Below are 20571 nucleotides of genomic sequence, written 5' to 3' on the forward strand. Positions count from 1 at the left end.
CTGTTGGCTGACCACACCCCTGAACTGGTCTCCTGGTCGCTCGCCCTGCCCCTACTTTCTACCATATCAGCCTGCCTCCCCTACTTCCTTCCCTGTAGCCCTGCTTGCCTGCCTTCCATACAGCCTTCCTGGTGGTTCCCCATGCCCGCTTGGTTTCAGAGGTTGGCGTCCAGCCCAATCTGACCAGTGGGTGGGTGGGTGGTCTTTGGTGGACATGCAGATGCTGCTGCTCTGGGGCTGAGGGGCAGTGGTGGTGCTCCGGGAGGGCAGGCGCCAGGCGGCTGTCCCGGGGCTGCTGCACATGCACACTGCCTGCCCTCCTGGAGCACTTGCTTCCTTTTCCTGCCACCAAAAGAACATCCTGCCATATGCTTGTGCCACCATGATTTATCTGGCCGAGGGAACAGCTCCCCGAAGGGCAGGGTGTGATGCCGCTGCCACCGCCATGCGCAGCCACGCAGGAGAAATCCCTGGTACGACACAGTTCTGGAATGGCAGAGAGCCCAGGCAAGCTCTGCCACCACCGCCACATGCATCAATGCAGGAGAAATCCCCGGGAAGGGTTTTGTCTACGTGCCCAGACCGTGTGTGTGTGTGTGTGTGTGTGTGTGTGTGAGAGAGAGAGAGAGAGAGAGAGAGAGAGAGACAAGAAAGAGAAAGAAAAAGGAAAGAGAAAGGAAGAAAGTAAAAGAAAGAAAAGAGAATGAAGGGAAAAAAGGGAAAGAAAAAGGAAAGAGAACTTATGACCACAATTCAGCCCAACATTTTGGTTGCTAAGCAAAGGCATTAAGTGCATTTCACCATATTTTACAAGTTGGCCACGCCCACCCAGTCACATGACCAAGCCACACCCACAGTAGAACCAGTAGGTAAAATTTTGTGGTCTCAAAAATGTATAATTTTACTACTGATGTCAAGAAAAGAGACATAATAGATCAAATTGATTATTTTAATTATTTTGTATCCTGTATCTTCAGCACATGAATGTTCTCAGAAAGAAAGCTAACAAGTAAAAACACAATGCTTATCAAACAAAATATGGAAAAAGCAAAACAGAAACACAGCAGCATAGCTTCAAAAATCAAGGAAAGTTCGTTTTAGCATATTCTGAAGTAAACAACTATGAATCTTTTCACCACTACTCTGCAAGCCTATTATAACAGCTCAGTGCAAATGTCTTTGAAGTTACACATTTATGATAAGTACAAATAAGCAAAAGGAGCAGCATAAGGCTAGTGCACATTTCTGTTTCTTAAAAACTGTAGTTCTATTCAGTTATGTATTTGTTTTACAAGCCTTAATATTCATATAATAATTTTATAAATACATCTTTTTATAAGATTGCAAACATCAAAACAGCAGGACTGATAAACAACAGAAAAGTTTGTGCAAACCATTTGGTAAATCATTCCTAAGCATACAAATTTTTGATTTCAATTGTCAGCTAAGAATCTAACTATACTTAAACAATTCTCAATCATTATCTCATCCCCACTGTTTTCACTTGTGCAAGAGACAATGCACTCAGTTGGCTGAAATAAATGTTTCAATATTTTAAAATAACATTCCTCATAACAAAATATTTTCTTCTGCATTTTAAAATGCAATCCATCTTTTACTCTAAATCCCTGTACGCATGCTTATTAAATACACTTGTTTTACTTTGGAGTCATTGTTCAACTGTATTATTTTCAGTACTGGATTGCTATGACTGATCAACAAATGACAATCACTCATTTTCCATTCTTTATTGAATGATCTTGAGCAAGTTAACTCTTTAGTAAACATGTGCTAATTGTATGCATTATTTATTCCACAGGGAAAGGAAGGATATAAATATGTGTTGCCATATTAGCATATTTCTGTTTAGAGCCGTTTTCTTTTAACCAGTATTTTTAAAAAAATTAACCCATTTTTATATTGATTGATCTAAGAATAAACTCGTTTTCATGCCTTTGTTTCCCCATGCAATTTATTAGATTACTTTATATTGTTTCTCACTTATAATTGTGCATGTTTACTAGTTTTTGCTTTAAATGTTGTTTACAATGCTAAGAAAATTTATTTATACAGCCACTTCAGACACATCTCTGCTTTATTGTCTTCCTTTTATTAAGTAGCATCCTTGAGTAAGATAAGACAGTTGTTAATAAGATAAGACAATTTTTATTATAACTAGTTCAACCAATAGATGACATTCAGTGACTTGAGGATACAGGGGGAAATTGTAAATAGATAATCAAGTAGGAGAGAAAAAAACCAATGGAAAAACTGATTATACACAAGAGGTTCACCACCAGTATTTTGCTCTATTGACAAGCTTCTGACAGGCCAAATGTTCCCTAACCGACAAATAGTATTCCCTTCAAGTTAAGCATCCTTGTGTGGAAAAGCCATACTAGATTTGTAGAGCTGAAAAATACAGACTTCTGCTAGATAGAAGAACAGAATTTTCTTTACAGATAGTCCTTGACTTGCAAACATTTGTTCAGCCGCCATTTAGTTATGGCCCTGCTAATGAAAGAACTGATAACTGGTCCCTTAAGATAGGGCCACTGCAGTGCTTCCATGATCATATGGTGGCTGCAGAGATGCTTCAACTCTCTACCTGCTTATCCCACCCTCTCTATTCCCTTTCAGGCTCTGGCACTCCACAGCTCTTGCCGCCTCAATCTTCTTACTCCTGCTGCTAACCAAGTATGCCTGACCTGGTCCTTTGCAAGGCAGCTGCTGGTTGAACAAGGTTTTCAAAAGGTTTTCTTCGGCAAACTGCACTTGTCAAGTGTCTTCATGAGGCCTACGGAAAAAGGTTTCACATGGCCAGCAGCTGCCTCACAAAAGGCCAGGGCAGACAGACCTCATCAGCAGTGGAAACAAGAAGACAGTGAAGGCCAGTGGGGCAAGTAAGGGCCTCAGTAGTGTGGGTGACTTGGCTAGGGAGATTTCAGCTTTGCGCTGCTGGACCAGGCTGGACTTTGATCTGCAAAGGGTTTTGCACTGCACTGTGGCTCAGGGGCTTCTTAGAGCCTTAGAGGGGTGATGCGCCTTTAAGTCCCTTTGCACTATGCTGCTGGGCTGTGGTGGCTGCAGCTTCCAAGAGTGGCTGCTATGGTGCGCCAAGAAGTCCCAGACACAGACAATTCTAGGGCTGCTTCCCTCGCTGCAAGGCAGGTGCAGTGTTGCCAAAAGAGCAGAGATGGAGAGAACAGGCAGTAGGGGGAGTTAAAGGGGCAGCAGTCCCTTACCTTAGCAAAAATGAGGTTCAGGAGTTGGAGGGACCAAGCCCAGAAAGGCTTGGACTGGGATGGATCCTCAGGTAATGACTGGTGGAATTCAGTTAACAGTGTGGGGCAGGATTGCCATAACTAAATGATACAGCCATGTGATGTTATATATTATGATTCCCATCACTTAGTGATGGAAATTCTGGTCCCAATTCTGTAACTGAAGGATTACCTGTATCAGAGAATTCTGCAAACTTTTGCAACCAAGGTACAATAGCCCTATATACATCAATAATGGGTGTATTTTGTGTTACTTTTCTTATACTACATACGCATGCTACTTTTGATAGTCACCAAATCCACATAAAGACCAAGTTTCTCCAGTTTAATCATTATAGAACAAACCACAACCAGCTTTATAATGGACATGAATCATACACTATGTTTTAAAGTCACAATGCCTGGTTTAGTGCTTGCTAAACCAATGTCCGGTTTAGTACCTGCTAAACCAAATCTAGCCTTCGTTAGAAAACAAGCTAAGGGTGGTGGGAAATGAAGTTAATGGATTTTGTTTATAAGGTCTGCAAGATCAGTTAAAGGATGACATTGTGGGAGAAGGTGCAGACTTTAAAAGTAGGCTCTCCCTTGTGCCAATAATAATTTCTATTTGCACCATGAATATAAAATCCAGAAGTTACTTTAACTAATCTTTTGTCCTTAGATGGAATATACAGGCTACTCAGGTAAAACATAGGTCTAAACAAAAACTAAAAGCGGAAGATGAGAAATAATCATTGAGAAAAAAATCAGTAGAAACTTTATCTGGGTGGAAAAGACATTGTCTGACAAAACGAAGTCTTAGTTACATATGCCCATCTCCAGTTTAGGTTACTATTGCCAAGAGTCACAGTCATTATTTCCCAGGTCACATAAAAGACAACCATGATGGCCACAATAAAAAAACAAACTGAAATCTAAGTTGCAGCAATATCTTTATTAATGGTTGGCAGACAAGGCCATATATATGGATTGAAACAGCAGAGGCCACAATGTCCTGCATTTTGACCAGTTCATTCTGCCTACCTGTGAATACAGCACAATATTAAAATGTACATAACATCACAGGTAAGCAGAGATGGGCCAACCATTATTTTGCTGGCTAAAGGGTTTTGTGGAATTTCATATGGAAGCGAAACTCTTCTGCCTCTAGAAATATTTTATCACACAGCGTACATTTAGAGCCTTTGTCTTTAGAATTGTGTGTGCGTCTCACATGACTGTCATGGGCAGCGTGTGAAGCAAACACTTTACCGCAGTGCTTACACTTGAAGGGCTTCTCTCCTGAATGTTGGCGGATATGAGTACGGAGGATGCTGGATGCAGTGAAGGCCTGTAGAGATCAAGGGAATAGATGAGAAAGTAATTAGACCCCAGAAACAAAATGCTAGAAACATGAAATATTTGTAATAATCGGGGGCCAATCTCAGTAACTGCAGCGTTCATAACTGTGGGGACTCTTAAATCTCATGCTTATGAGTGAAAACTTCTCCTTAATCCATCTTTGCTACAAACAAAAGAAAAGCAGCTGATGGGGCAAACTCAGAATGATTCCACAACTACATCATTCTAGTGAAGGATGACCCAAATGGCTAACGAGGGGACCAAATATTCCAATTTATGAAAAATTGAAACATTGCAAGAAACATCTCCTCACCTTGCTGCAGTATACACACTTATATGGTCGTTCTCCAGAATGCACCCTCGTATGCTTGTTTAGACTAGAAGACTGAGAGAAACTTTTACCGCACACAGAGCACTAAAATGAGAAAAAAATATCTAATTATTCTCTAACAGCAGAAGCAGTTAGATCCCATTCTGGTAGGATGTAGAAATGTGCAAACATTCATTTCATGCAGGTGAATTACCACACGTTACAGCAGTCTGTCATTGCATAACAATATACATACATGTGAGGCTCAGAACTTTTCAAAAATTATTTGGAAGAAGTGCTTCAGTTATTCTGGAAGCAAACAATCTTTTGGGGATTTCAGAATTTGAAAAAAAAGGTGTAACTATACTCTATCCCTTTGGGGCATGCAAGCAACGTCCTAGTGGGAGTAGGGTTAACACTGCAACACAATTTTCATTGGTCTTATGCACATGCCGCAGACATTCCCAAAGAACATAACTGTCTTTCCCCAAATCATGCACATTAATACCTGGCACACATATTTTAACTACACTACTTTTAGAAATATAAACAGCTTTTTCCCACAAGATGCTTCTGAATTATATTCATAATGCTCTCTATAATTATTCTAGCATTCTTTATTTATCTGGGATACATAATTGCCATCAAGGTACAAAAAATGTCTTTCCCTGTGATAAGAAAGATGATCTACCTTTTCTTTTCTCCCCGCCCAATTTGGTTTATTCCCAGTCTATTATCTGCTCAATTTATATGAAAATATTTAATTTCTGTGGTGTTACATGTATATGGAAGATGCACAATACAGTAAAACTTCGAAGTATATATGTAATTGCTGTCTTAAATTCAAACTGTCTTCATATGTATTTAAAAGTTAAAGTAAGACAAGCAAACTAATCATTTAAATTATAACATTAATTTTAGACACTATGTATAATGGTGTATATAAGTGTCATGGTGTATATTCTCTATGTCAGATGCACATATATTTCATCTATTTTTTAAAAAACCATATACATGTTTTATTTCCAGACAATCTGATAACCTGTTGGCAAAATAGTTTTGAAAGGCAGCTCATATCCTAAGCATGCCTCCTTAAATGTATACCCCAATGAATTAAATTGCACTTACTTTCCACTATGTATTTACTTGAATTGCAATCATAGCTCCTTTGCAGAAAAACTAATATAACAGTCTCACTTAAGCTTCCATAGGATGAAATTACAAAATTCTTTCTAGCTATCTCAATGAAAGCTCTCTCAGAAATCATTAAAATAATATATTTTTTAAAAAAATATTGCACTTGTTTCCTGCTTAATCAGACAGCTTGAATTATTGAAAATCTACTCAGAATATTATATATCTAATTTACTTCTTAATTTCTTTTAAAGCCTCAATTTTTGGAAACAAACATGGTTTAAAAATGAAGAAATCATTTCCATTTCAGTGGCTTAGTTCATTTGCATTGTGCTCCTAACAGGCTAAGGCAGGGCTGTCAAACTTGCGGCGTGTGGGTTGGATGTATCACACACTGGCCATGCCCACACCCATTTTAGCAAAGGGAAAAAAAGTTGTGATATATCACGTGATGCTGCTGCTTTGAGGATGACACCCTGAGGATTTTGGGATTTGACATTCCTGGCATCCCAAGAGATGATGCACTGGTAGTTGCTGGGGATGATAAATGTCTTTCTGGTAGAGAGGGTGGTGCTTTAGTCCTTTATGGTGGCTATGATTCTCCCCCCTTCTTAAGAAGCCATTGCTTGATGCCACTTGTATGGATAATTTTCAGCCTGACTCCAACCTTCCCATTTGAGAAGGTGGTTATGCTGCAGTTGCAAAGGGTCCTGTATGAATCCCTTTCACTTGGGATTCAGGCATGGATATGGGATGGAAATGGCATTGGTTGCACTTTTTGATTATCTTTGGCAGGAGCGAGATGGTGGTAAGAGTGTCTATCTATTCTCACTTTTTCAGCAGCTTTTGATACTATCATCCATGCGATTCTTCTGGAATGGTTCCAGGGATGGGAGGGCAATGTGCTGCCCTGGTTCACTTCCTTTCTCTGAGGCTATTCTCAGTGCTGATGAGGGGTGACAAATCTGACCCTTACCTTTCAGGATCTCTCAAGGGTTGGTATTTTCTTCATTACTGTTTAACATCTATATGAAACTTCTGGAGGAGGTATCAACATGTCACCATGTGGTGTGATATCAACTGTATGCTGATTGTACATCTTTGGGCAGAACAACCACTAGATAACTAGATGGAGATTTCTGCCATAAACAGGTTTCTTGATTTTTGCAGCCTAGTCTGGTGATGTTCAGGAATTCTGGTTGAAACCAGACGAGGTGCTGCAACTCTAGCACAAACCAGCAAGAGAATCACCAACATTCTTCACTTGGACTCCCATCAATAAAATGAAGACCACAATTTAGAAGACTACTCCTCACACACATGTACTTGTGAGCTACTAAAATACTAGAGAGAGCATGACTTGCGATAAAAAAACCTTTTCAATTCTTTGAAAACACAAGATTACAAATAAAGATTACAAGAAATGGTAGCTTGGGTTCAAGCCATCAAATTAAAAGCCTAGAACCATATTTAGCCTGTAATAAATTTTATGGTATTAGATTTTAATTCCAAGTAAGATTGTTCACTGAGTGATTCTTGAGGAGAATTCCAACAGAAAAATAATCAGAACAGAGATGCCATCTCTCTCATTTGTCTCGTGCTAATGAAGACATGCCTGTCCCAAAAGCCCAGTCCTAAGTCCTGAGAAATTGAAATGAAATGACACTCTAATTATGCTTAACCCCACTCTCCTCATCACTGCTGCTTCCACTGTTGTAAATCATGGAAGACTCCCCTGAGATTCTACTAGAATAACATAAAGATACTGAATGCCTTACTTTATGAGGTCTGTGCTTCTCATGAACATGGAGAATGTGGATCCTCAGACGGTCCCGTTTTTCAAAAGATCGGTTGCAAAGATGGCATGGGAATTTTCTGTTCCCTTGGTCCACACACCGTGTGTATTTCAGATGTTTGTCCCGGTAGTATCTGTAGGCAAAGACTTTTTCACAGCGTCCGCATTCATAACCCTCCACAGATTCTACAAAGAAAGAGGGAAAAATCACCCTGAGGACGTAAAGACAACTTATAGCAAAAGACATGAGCAGCAATCAGAAGGTAAGTATAATACAAAGTTGTTCTGTCTATAGAGATTCTCAGTCATCGAGGTTATGGTTGTCCCAAAGGTGCTTTTTCAAGAGGCAACTGGACTTCCTTGTTTTTCTTTGAAGACCTTTTGCTTCTCATTCAAGAAGCTTCTTCAGTTCTTCAGAGACTGCAGAAGCTTCTTGGATGAGAAGTGAAAGGTCTTCAAAGAAAAATAAGAAAGCCCAATTGCCTCTTTAAAAAGCACTTTTGGGACAAAGTTGTTCTGTATAATAAAGGAAATGACTAGGTAAAGGCTAAATGAAAACATACAGATGTCTTACAACTGCATTGGTGAGGTTGCTAGTATTTTCAATGAAAACCAGCTTCCCTTTCTGAAAATATATTCTATGACTTAATTCACCTTTAATGCTCACTTTATATGTTTTTGCTGCAGAAAACCAAGTCTAGCTACTGTACTCCTTTAAAGAACATTAGCCTCCTCCAGCAATCAAGAACTGTGTTTGTGTCTCAACACTGAGACCAACTGAACACCTCAGTCCTCAGTTTTCTAAGAAAGAAGGATCCTTGCTTCCAACCATTAGCCTATGGGAGAATACTGGCCAAGTCGAGACATTTGCTTGCTTGTATAGCGTACTACCCATAGTGAGCTTAATGATGGTTTGTTCTAACTATAGTTTTTTTGTGTTTCCTCAATTCCCTAAAAGATTTGTAGTAGGTTCTCATAACATGCAAGAGACAAAAGATGACTAATAGTTTGCACTTTAACTGCTATTCAGAGAGGAAAGGTTTGCAAACTAACCTTCAGTATGTTTTGGGGTTCGCTTTTCTTCTGCTGTTCCTTTGAGGCTGATAGGGATGCCAAGAAACTGTGAGTAACAATCACCATACCAGACCAGAAGTTCTTGGCCAGGTGTAATTTCTTTGCAACTCTCATAATAGATCTGGCCTTGGCACTGAAGGGCTATCAGGTTTTGCTCCTCTGGGAAGCGGGCACAGTTCACGAATGACATCCAGTTTCCAGAAGAACCTCTGCCATCAATGAAATGACTCAATTGACCATCTTCAAAAATCTGAAAAACAAACACACATTTAAGAAATGCAAACATCCAGGTATTTCTTGGGCAAGGCTTTCAAACACCTTGTTACCCAATATTGAACCATCTTTAACACCCAAACAATTGAATGGTTGACTTTGGAAAAAGTCTGATGTTCAGACTTAGAAGGTGAATATAATTATATATATTTTCTTTGGAAAATTTCTTGGGGATTTTTTTTTAAAAAACCAACAAATTCAGGGATAGAGAGGCTGGTATCTAACCTACACAGCTGTACCATGCATAGCAGGCATGGAAGTGGGATGTACATTGTTTTTGTTTCCCTCCCCCCTCGATCCCTACCACCTTTCAATTGTTCTAAGGCAGAAGGTGCAATTTCAAGTACCTCCCACATCAAAGAATTGTCATCATAAGTTTTAATCTCGCTAGTGTTGACCACTTTGCCTTGGAAAGGACCAAACCGAATACCCTTAAGAATGGTTTCTGTGCAGAAGACACCCAACTGTGGACCATCGATAAATACAGTCTGCAATACAGTCAGACCTGAAGGGAAGAAACCAAATTGATTAGTAAAGTCAAGGCAGAAATGTTATCTATAAAGAATTCAGTGATGGACAGCAAACATCCTTCTGAAATGAACAAAAATGTACTACCTTTGGGAAGTTGTAGGGTTGATCTATCCAGCAGTGAGGGCTGACTGTCAGTATCTCCTGAAAGAAAAGCAGAGATACAGTCGACAGGTCTTTAAGAAGCAAGAATAAGTGTGCTCCAATTGAAAACACTGCTAAACTAGAATTAATCCAAAATAAGCTGCCACAAATTGCCATAATATAAATAGAGCAGTAGCTCTACCAGATATGCATAGAGTACTGTATGTCCACTTTAACTACCTCAGTTGAAATGCCTATGCGATAAATCACAGAGCAAAGTGGTTCAAGTTGCCACTGAACTGATATTTTTCTACAAGGAGAACCTCTGAGTCTTGCAAAGAAGGGGACACTTGCAAAGAGGGTAAGGCAACATTCAGAAAAACATTATAAAACTCTATACCATCCTGGTTGGGAGTCAGAAGAGTTGTGAACCAATGGATCTGGAAGGGATGTTAGATATGCTTATTTTGGACCATTTTATCTTGAAGAAGTTTATTGAAAATAATGAAATATTTCATGATATTCCCCACCCAATATTTTGTTAAAAACATCAATGCCCAGTCCAACATAACATGCCAGAGCAATGAGAACAATGTAACTATAACTAGGACAATTGGTAGTTGCTGCATTCTCAGCAGAGGCTACTGATTTTTAACATACAGTTTTTAAAATAAAGGGCACTTCAGGCATTTATTTATCCCACCCCTGAACGCATCAAAGTACACAGAAGCTCTCCTTCTTAAACCATTTTACTCTTCTCCTTCTCCTCCCTTTTTTAACATCCTTCCTGCTGCAGAAAAAGGATCTGTGCTGCTGCCGATATATAGTAGTTCTCCTGCCAACCAGCATCCTTGATGCTTTGAATCGATGCTTGCTTTTGCCAGGAATCAGACAACTAACTGGAAAAAAAAACCATTACCAACTAAGATTAAGGCAGGTTCGAGAACTCCTTAGGCACCAGACCAAAGGTTTGCTAAGCCTTTCGAGGAAGGGATCCAGAGTCAGGAGAAAGCAGCCTCTTACTAGAAGAAAATCTGTTTTCAACCAGCCTCCTAGTAGAATTTCCGGCCGCTTCCTACCCCTCGGGATCCAGGGCATCTTTCCTTGGGCTTCAGCCCGGCTTACCTAGAGACCTAAGTATCAGAGGAAACTTCCTGCGTGGTTTGGATTAGCGGGGCTAAACCTTAAAGAAATGCGTCACTCCGTTCCCTTCCCTTCCCTTCCCTTCCGAGAACGAGAAGTTTTCCCCCCAAAGCAAGCCAGGCGCGATACAATTAAGGGAGCAGTCGAGGGCGATCTGAGCAAAAGCGCCTCTCTTTCAAACTCGCCCAAAGCAGAAGCGAGGCTTTCGGGGTCGAAATTGGGCAGAATTGCCCCAAGACCCGCAGAGAGAAAGCGAAGGGAAAGCGCCGGCTCAGCCGCCTCCCTTACCCGGACTAGGGCCCACCTGCCGAGAGGGCGCGCGGCTGCCTCCCGCCGGGCAGGGCGCCGTAGAGGACGGCGTGGAGCTCCTGGGCCGTGAAGCGGTAGCTGGGCGGGCGCTGCTCCGAGTCCGGCGTTCCTTCGAGGCTGCTTCTCTTTCTGGGCGAGGCTTTCTTCCCGGGGAAGGGCAAGACTGGCAAAGGTCGGGGCAGCGGCGGCGGCCGGAGAAGAGGAAGGGTGGGCGGCGGAGGTGGCAGCGGCGGCGGCCCCAGGTAAGTGGCGGGTAGCCGCTGGAAGGGGAAAGGCGGCAGCGGAGGCGAGCCCGGGCTCAGGCCCCCGGCAGCCGACGCCGGCGACTGGAAGACGACCGTCGGCGGCATCGCGTCGAAGAAGAGCGGCGGGTGGAGAGCGGGGGCAAAGGAAGCGGCACCGGCGGGACAGCTGTGGTACAGCATCAGCATGGACTCGCCGCCGGCGCCCTCGGCAACGCCGGCCTCTTTGGAGGGCGCGGTCCCCGCCAACGAAGAAGCCATCCTTGCGCGCCCGTCTGGAAAAGACGCGGCACCTGTGAGGCGGAGAAAAGGCAGAGCTCAGGCAGCGCGCTTCGGGGAGGGGCGGCTGAGGCCCCTAATCCCCGCCCAGAAGCCGAAGTGTGGGGCCAACCTGTCTGGCGGAAGAGCCGGGGGTGCCTCAGCGATGGGGAGCCGGGCTCGGCAGGCGCGTGTCTATCCCCTCGGTGGGAGTCACTCCGCCTCCGGCGCGCTTCTCTTTAAGGAGGGGGAGGGGGGCAGAACCTTCCGGAACTTTCTTCGGAAGCTTGGCTGGCGATCCAACGGCCCTCAAGCTCGGAGGCCCCGTGGGGGAGGGGAAGCGCAGCCGTCCCCTTTTCCTGTGTCCTTCACACGAATTAGGCTACAACGCTCAACCCTGCCGTCGTGGGCCGTATTGACTGAGATTGTTGGGTTCTATATTGCCATTCCCGGGGAAGGCAATTCTCTATTGATGCGTTTGAGAGAGAAATATAGAGGCCGGTACAAGTGTGATCTCTGTTTCTGCCTCTCTCGTATCACTGGGAAACGCACCTGGGGCGATGAAAGGGGCTACCTGAGAAAGGGTGGGCGGGCAATAGATTTTTATAGGGTTGCTATTCGCTATCCGTGAACAGCCCTAAAAATTGACAATCCTTATCGCTTCCTTCTCTTTCAGAGGTGCTTAGTGTCAGGTACGTGGGTGCGGGACTTTATTCTAAGCAAGCCAAATCTTCCCATTTTCCCCGGGAGGAAAAAATAATTTGGATAGTGTGCTATACATTTATATGGATTTTATCCCTTGGGAAAGGCATATTGGACTGCAGCCTAGGTTAGTTTTGGGAAGATTTGTCTCCTTCGATCGGCTTTTCTGAATCCTTTCTAACTTTGCAATTATAAAGGCTCTTAAAAGTACATTTCTAGAGGTACGAATAAGAACTCGGTAATGAAACCGACTGAATAATCTCCAACACAATGAGATTTACTAAATAGGTAAATTGGATAGGATTATACCGCAAACCTGTTTCTCGGGGGTGTGTGTGTGTGTGGAGGTCCCTTGACTCAGCTATGTTAAGACTTACAACACTTTTCTTCTAAAGCCGTATTTCCATGCATGCCTGTTTTGGACCAAGCTGTGACACAATTTACTCCTGAGTAGATTTGCCTGGATGGCGCCTTATGGTTTGAATATACATTTCCGGAACGATTTTGGGGGCTCCCAATGCAATCTAAGTCCTGCCTCCTGGAGAGTAAGACGTGTTGTTCTGAATGAGAACTACCGGCAGAGGACGGTGCCTTAAGGATCATTAGAGGATTCATTTCCTTTACCGGCTTTTCTGCAGTGCAGAACTATACGTTCGCACGCTCAGCTGCTACAAGGCGGTTCTCCCGAGGGAAGGCGGCTGCGAGGACAATCGTGCCGGCAAACCTTGATGGACGAGAGCTGCAGAGAGGAGGGCAGAGAAAATAATAGTAATAATAATTTATTAAATTTCTAGACCTCCCCCTCTCCCCGGAGGGACTCGCTTAAAAGAAACGGATAGAAAGCGCCTAATTTACACCTAACGTAGTTTCCCGCTACAATAAACCACGTTTTTCCTTCTGCTCAGCTGCAGGAGCGCTGCTTTGCCTACGCGGGTCCTAGAGGACATATTTTGCTGGCCGGGGAACTGCGGTCTCATGTTTGGGAATCGCCGTCCTTAAAAGGCTCCTCGTGTTTCTTCGGGAATCGCTTAACCCCTCCCGTAGCAGCCAGACCAACAAAAGGCGGAGGCTCGGGAAAGACGCAGCGCCTCCGCGTGCGGAGCTGAGCCTGTACGCCGCCGTCTATTAGAGACACGGGTGGCTCTTTGGCAGCGCTCGAGGGAGGAGAGCAGGGACCGGACCGACCCTCAAGCTCCCAGCTTTGGACCACTTTAAGCAGCCCGATTCATCCAGCCGGAGTGGCCCCCGAAGGCCGGCAGCCGCTAGACAGGGCAGGCCCGGAGCTTTCTTCTCTGGCCGATGCTTTTCCTCTTCTGGAAGGTGGGGACTGAAGGGCGAGGTTCCAAGCGTAGCTTTGTAGGCTGCCTTCCCAAGGAAGGGCAGTGGCTCACCCCGACTCCCTCGTCTTGCTATCCAGAGCGCGGTGCTTCTTTCGCCGGTCATAATCAGCGGCTGCAGCCGAGAGGGAGCCGCGGGTTCTGCGTGGGTAGCTAGCGCGTCTTCCGCAGGCCCACCTATTACTCGTGCCCTTCTCTCGGGCCTGCGGTCCCAGGGCACCGTTTCCCGCAACTACCTGCCGGCGGAGGGTAGGTGTCCAGCTCCTGCCTTCATCCGACGGGCTTATCGAGGTAAATCGTGGTTTCCACAAATAATGTAGACTCTTAGGGTGAACCATAAACCGACTCAGTCTGGTGAAAGAGATGGAGTTAGGAGGGCGCAAGTGCCAGAAGCATAGAACAGATCCAAGCTGTGCTCGCACAAAATCGCCCACTCAAAATTTGTAGCCACCCTACTTACTAAGTGGCTTCCTTCAGGCACTGATTAACCCAAAGTCTGACCGACTCGACGTCAAACGCAACCTGGTTTGGAAACAATGCCTGGTTTACTCAATGGGCTTTCCGCTCCATTGGGGGGAATGGGTGGGAAATATGGGAACCGCACACAAATGGAGTTATTTCAATCTCAACTTCGTGGGCCGCCATCTTACGTTTTTCGACCATGCCCTTGCGGATACCCGTGAACCCGAATCTCGCTGTAGGGGAAGAATACATTCTCGTGAAGAATGGTGTGGCGATTCCTTGTATAAAGTTAAATCTCCTCCCCGAATTAAAAGTCGTTCTGCAGCGACTCTAGTTCCTGGATGAATCCCATGGGAAGCTTACAATCGGTGGGGTCACATCCAAGAGAGGCCCATCAGGCGTGATGCTGCTTAACTTCTCAGTCCCGAGGAAGCCAGCTACTGGCTGCTCCTTCCTGAACCTTCCGCTGCGCCCAAACCTCGCAGTTTCGAGGAGGCTAAGCCCCCTAAGCAGAGTCGGCCTTATAGCTTCCGGCTTCCCTTGCGGAAGCTTCGAAAGGTCTCGCAAGCCACTTTCTATGTGCAAAACTCCGGACTACCGTCTCGTGGCAGCAAAGAGACGCCGCCCGTCTAGTCTTCGTGGTCACCCAGTGTTCGCCAGAAGTTCTGCAGCGCAAATAAGCTGGTCTGATTTTCCTGTCGAAGGGCCCTAAAAAGAGACGGAGAGGAGACCGAGCGAGGCGTCGAGATGTATAAGCAAGGGCTAAACGAATGGGCCGAAGTGGAAGGGGGGAGCGCTGGGAGCCGGTCCCGTTTTCCTTCGGACTTCCCTTGCATTGAGAGGATGCGCTACGGACTCCCCTGAAACAAAATCGAAGGACCTGCGAAGCCGAGGTTTCCACCTTGGGTTTTTTTTTTCCTATTGTGGGAGAAAAGGGGCCGCCTTCGCAACCCCGCGGGTTTTTAACGGGCGTCCTTTGCCTCGGACACGCGGTTTTCCCCTCCCCCCTTTCCGGCCCTCGAATCGTTTCGTAGAAAGTCCCCGCCCTTCCCGACCAAGAGCCTTTTAGGAGTTAGCAGTCGGAAATCAGAGAAAGGATTGATTTCGAAAATATCCAAAAGTGCTTCCGTCGAAATGGATCGCTCCGGGTTGCGTCCTTCCTCCACGAGTTCCAGGGATTCGTCTTGGCGCTTTCTTGTGAAAGCGGGACTGTAATTGGTCGTCTAACTCAGGGGTCCCCAAACTTGGCAACTTTTAATACTTGTGGACTTCAACTCCCAGAATTCTCCAGCCAGCATAGCTGGAGTCCACAAGTCTTAAAAAGTTGCCAAGTTTGGGGACCCCTGGTCTAACTATTTGTTCATTACTTTTAAAAAAAACTTGTCAAGCGCTGTGGAAAATGATGTTATTACGTTGTATTTGTAAACCTCTTCTTTGCTTACAAAACCAGTCCCTCCGAGATTCTCCTTCGTTCTTGGAGTGTATAAAAGGCTCGACTAAACGTTGGCCATGAGAAAAGGGGGAGGGGGAAGCAGCTGGATCCACGGCCGCACTCCCCGCAACGCTTCCAATCGATACCAAGTGAGCATTAACGAAAAGAATGAATCCATCCAGGAGAGAAAGGCTGCGTCTTTCCGAAGTTCCGGGTTCGATTAACGCTTGTTACCATTTCCCAAACCGTAGTTGGCTAAGCCCCAAATGACTTGGTGCACGCCTCGTACCCAAAATATAAGCCACGTTGGTCCGACATGAACTCCGAGCCATGCGGAGTTCACACGATTGGCGATACCAAAATGAGACCGTCCATTTTCTGTCTCGATGCGACGAGTAGCCCTGCTGAAGCCTTGACCAATTTCAGGCGCCTTTCTCTCCCGCCTTTAAACTAAAAATGAGCCGGCCAGGGGGAAAAAATGCATTCCCCCCCTTCAGAACAGAAATTTCCTCTAACATTGACCCTCCGTTAACGAATCAGAAAAAGGGAGAAAGACCCACGCTGACGCGTCTAAATCAAAAGGTTCTTCTTAGGCAACTGGATCACCTTTCTTTTGATTTTATGGTGTTGCTCTCGGGTGGAAGCGCGGGGAGGGAGGAAGGGGGTGGGCGGGGAGGAACGCTCGTTTTTCAGATTTCCCACAGCTGAGTAATAAGAACCGGCGGGAAGGAGTTCTGTCCACCGAGAAGATAATCCCGCGGGAGAAACCGGGCGGAAGATACGATCGCCCCATTGGCGCGGGGGGACGGTGGGGGAAGGGGTGTCGATGAAACATTAAATCTGAGCTTCCCCCAGAGTTCTGGTTAGAGACCATTCAAACCTTGATCTAGGACTACTTAAGGGCTACCGTTTGAAAAGGTAAAAAGTGTGTGGAGGCAGGGGAGATATCAAGTCTGTCGTCTTTAACTGGGAAGTTGTAAGAATCATCATCGGCCCATTTAATTGTATTCCTTGTGCCTTACGCACAAAGGTTCGGAAGGAAATCGAGTCCCATTGGAAACATTCTTGGCAAAGTTTATATTTTAGAATGAAATTTTAACATGAAGGGCATAGCTTTCCACCAATTCTTTACATTTACTCTCACTCAGTATACACATTATTTGATCAGACTGTGTAGCTTTCACAAATACAGAAATACAGTGGAATATATTATAAAACTGCAAAGTTTTCCATAGGCACTATGTATATATAATTATATATTCAAATGCAGACTCCACTGAACTGTTTTTTTGCTTCATCGCACTAGCTTGTCCCAAGGATCTTCAACTGAATATTACAAGTAAACATTGTAATATTCAGAATGCATTTTAAAAAGACATCCAGGTTACACTCAAGCATTGTACACAAGGCATGCTGTAAAGAGGAAGTCCTTGTTACATTAATGTATTAAAAATATACAGGGAAAATAGATTAAGAAACAGAGTACGACTGCCACCCCATTAAACTTTCAATCAAGCAACTAAGAGAATAGCTACATTTTTTAAAAAGTATCTACATAGACATGTTAAATTGTGTCCATAACACCTGGAAGGTCACTTGAGAAAGTTAGCTATCTTTTGAGGTATTCGAATTATGCTTCCTCTTTTCAGCCTCCTCCTCTTCCAACTCAGCTTGGATAACACTCCCTTTTCCAGATCCTTCCCCCACCCCCAAGCCCTCTGTGGGACTGGGAATAAAGGGCTGACCCGTTTCTCCTAGCAGCTGTGAAGGGAGTGCAGTTAAATATGGCTCAAGACCTGAAATACCAGGTTAAGGGCAAATTGTGGGAGAGAAAATCTGGTTGCCAGGTGTTGCTCATGATTTAACACAATCAGTGCTGTCCTCCTCCAACATCTATACTGCTAGTTACATCAGTTCGCACAATACCTTAAGCCATGGTTATGTTACCACAGTTTATGGAATAAACCCAATTGATTTAGTTCATAAAACAGACTAAACTAGTAAATTTATATTTTGGCTGGTAATGTGAAACACAACTCGACAGAAATTATCTGAAAAATCTTGAAGAAGCTAGGCAAATATCCAAGACATAAGAAGTCTTGCTCACAGTTTGGTTACTGTGCCTGAACTATGTAGGTTTAACAGTAACATAGTAGGGAGGGACCGTGGAGGTCATTTAGTCCAACCCCCTGCTCACGCAGGAGACCTGTACTAGGGATTCGGAACGGCCGATCTTTCTGATTGAAAAGCTCAATGTCTTAGCCACTAAGCCACCTAGTCAAATGGCTAGGTTCACAGAACCTTTCAGCAGTGCAACATGACTAACGGTCGCGTTAATTGAGTTCACACACGCAAGGTGTCCCAAAGACCCTACATTTGAGTCCGCTGAGTTGCATGAAAGCCTCACTCATCTAAACCGAACCGCCCGCATAGCCGCGCTGGGGAAGGAACCCTGACTTGCTCCGTTTCTTTGAATGTGGTTGATTTGGAAGAGAGTGCCGCGGAAACGCCTGTTTGGGAGGATTGTGAACATCGGGAGTGAATATCTGGGTTTTCGCTCCCACCCGGAAAAAAAAAGACCGATTCTGAATCCGCTCTGGAAGGGGATATTAGAAGCGGTCGGAAGCCAGAGAGTTTTTTAACGTGGGGAAATTCCGGTTCCCTGAGCCTCCGAAAATTAACTTCCTACCCTGGCGGTGATCCGTCTTCTTTAACTTTAAGGAAATTGAGGAACTGTTCTGCAATACCTCCGGATGAACGATGACAGTTGCTTGCTTGCAGAAAGCAGATGTTGGGGACTTCTTTATTTAGGAGTTGATTTATCACCTCCCTTTATTTTGTATAACTTCAGATAGGATGCCTAATAGCAGCTCTCACCTCCTTTTTGCCCCTCAACAACAATCCTGCAAGGTGGATCGGGCTGAGACACCCCCTAAGTTCTCTGTGCAGCTTTCGTCCTCACAATAGGACCGTCTCTACTCTAGCACCTTACTTGCTGCACTCAACCGGCTCTGTTGCTAATATAAGTAACTCATGTGTAAAACAGACATTGCACACAAGTAAAAGGGTTTGTTGCAATCAAATGTGTTTTGCCTGCAGTCCGATACTGTTTGTTGATTCCAGCACTCTGAATATACCCCCCCCCAGGTGATTTTTTTTAAAGGGAGCTTTCAAAAACAACTTTATTGGAGTCTTTATGGAAAGTCCTTTGGGGGAGTGCAAAGCATCATATTATTAAGCTTCCCTTACTGTAACAAGTTGAATATTTTATTAAATTACTACATCATTTTTCCTTAATGATTTTATTCGGAGGTCTTCAAACTTGGCAACTTTAAGACTTGTGGATGCCCACCAGGACCGGATTTTCCTATAGGCTAACTAGGCTTCAGCCTAGGGCCTCAAGATCAAGAGGGGCCTTTTATTTTTATTTATTATCCGTGCCACATTTTTTATAAAGGTTAGTACCAATTACAACATGTTTCATTTAATATATTGATATATATCACAGTAATGATGTATTTTATTATCTCTCATGTAATTTACAAACTTAAAAATGGGAGGTGAAAGGGCCCCATAAGTGGAATATTCTAGGGCCTCTTTCCATCTAAATCTGGCCCTGAATTGCCCACAGCAATTTTTTGTGGAATAGGCCAGTCTGTTTCTTATACTCTTGTATCTTGCTCAGTATTTCTCACCTGGGCAACTTTTAAGATGTGAGGACCCAGAGATTCTGGAAGTTGAACTGCACGTATCTTAAAGTTGCCAAGGTTGAGAAACTTTGCCTTAACTATTAACGGTTGTGTAACAATTTATATTCAAGGGGGGGAAAGAGGATATGGGACCTTATAATCACAAGAAGAAACTGCCTCATTTTGTTAGTTGACAAATTCAGGTGTACCAAGGAAATTACAAAACCAACTGAAACAGTTCGAATGAGCAAGGGACTATTTTAATGTTGGAAAATAAGTTGCTCAGTATGAATCTTGGCCATTTTTCTTCATGTGCAAATCATAATTTGCATTTTTGTTGGTGTTAGTTGATCTAAATGATGGTGATGAGGTGGTGACATCTCCAAGTGGTCTCGACCTGGAGTTGCAGTTAAGCACAGCCAAATGATCCCAAGCTCTTCATACAAGCATTTTTATGTTGCTCTGAGTAAAACTGCTTGATGGTATGAAACATGAAACTCTTAAAGTATGTTCCTGTGTTTCTAGAAATTCAGTTGACTTTTATCTCCTCTACTGTAATCTTCTGAAAGTACTTGTCAAACTTCAGGTACATTGTCCTGTTTACCAACTTGTTCCTTTAATCAAAGATCTGCCAGGGTTCAGTTTTGATATCTGGTGGAACACCTAGTCTCATGATCCATTACTAGCTTAGGACAAATCTTCTATTCTTTCATATTTAAGAAATTTTGGGTTTAATTCTAGCTAGTACATATTTCTCCAAGAAGTGGCCCTCCAGATTGGCTGTACTTTAAAAAAAAATCCGCTACTGCATAGCATCACCAATGAATATCTTAAGGGTTGGGAAAATGAGTCCTACTCCTGTCTTAAGATTTTTGATCTCCCAGGGTGATAGCAGAATCATAAACAAATCTTAGCAATCGAATGCCTGATCCAGGTGAATGTTAAGCAAGATGGATAATTTTTGACTCTATGTTTAACTGAAAAAGTTTAACCTTTTTTTGTATGCTGCAAAGCACTTGATCTAGATTCTAGTCTATAAATCATACTATTTTAATATATAATATTTTTAAAAAGTATAATTGCCTCTTTATGTCTCTGCTGCTTAGGAGTTATGGAAAGAAGACTAACCTGAAGTTCCAAGAGAATCGTCTCTGTGAATTTCTATTTTGATTAC

At 43.7% G+C, this 20571-nt stretch overlaps 1 protein-coding gene across 2 annotated transcripts; it reads right to left on the reverse strand.

Annotated features, from left to right (window-relative positions):
* Positions 1 to 931: 931 nt before the first annotated feature.
* PRDM14 (PR/SET domain 14) lies at positions 932 to 12281 on the reverse strand. 2 transcript variants are annotated; one of them, XM_081950325.1, is made up of 8 exons: positions 11935 to 12281; positions 11271 to 11810; positions 9827 to 9883; positions 9559 to 9716; positions 8918 to 9188; positions 7848 to 8050; positions 4939 to 5040; positions 932 to 4614 (listed from the first exon to the last, which is right to left on the reverse strand). In XM_081950325.1, exons 2-8 carry the CDS (start codon positions 11776 to 11778, stop codon positions 4384 to 4386), a joined length of 1530 nt encoding a protein of 509 aa, XP_081806451.1. In that variant the 5' UTR covers positions 11779 to 11810; positions 11935 to 12281; the 3' UTR covers positions 932 to 4383. The 2 variants fall into 2 exon arrangements, with proteins under 2 accessions (XP_081806451.1, XP_081806450.1); XM_081950324.1 differs by having other exon boundaries at positions 11909 to 12281.
* Positions 12282 to 20571: the final 8290 nt, after the last annotated feature.

Source organism: Natrix helvetica (genome assembly GCF_964273705.1).
Source record: "Natrix helvetica genome assembly, chromosome: 4".
Classification (NCBI taxonomy): Eukaryota; Metazoa; Chordata; class Lepidosauria; order Squamata; family Natricidae; genus Natrix; species Natrix helvetica.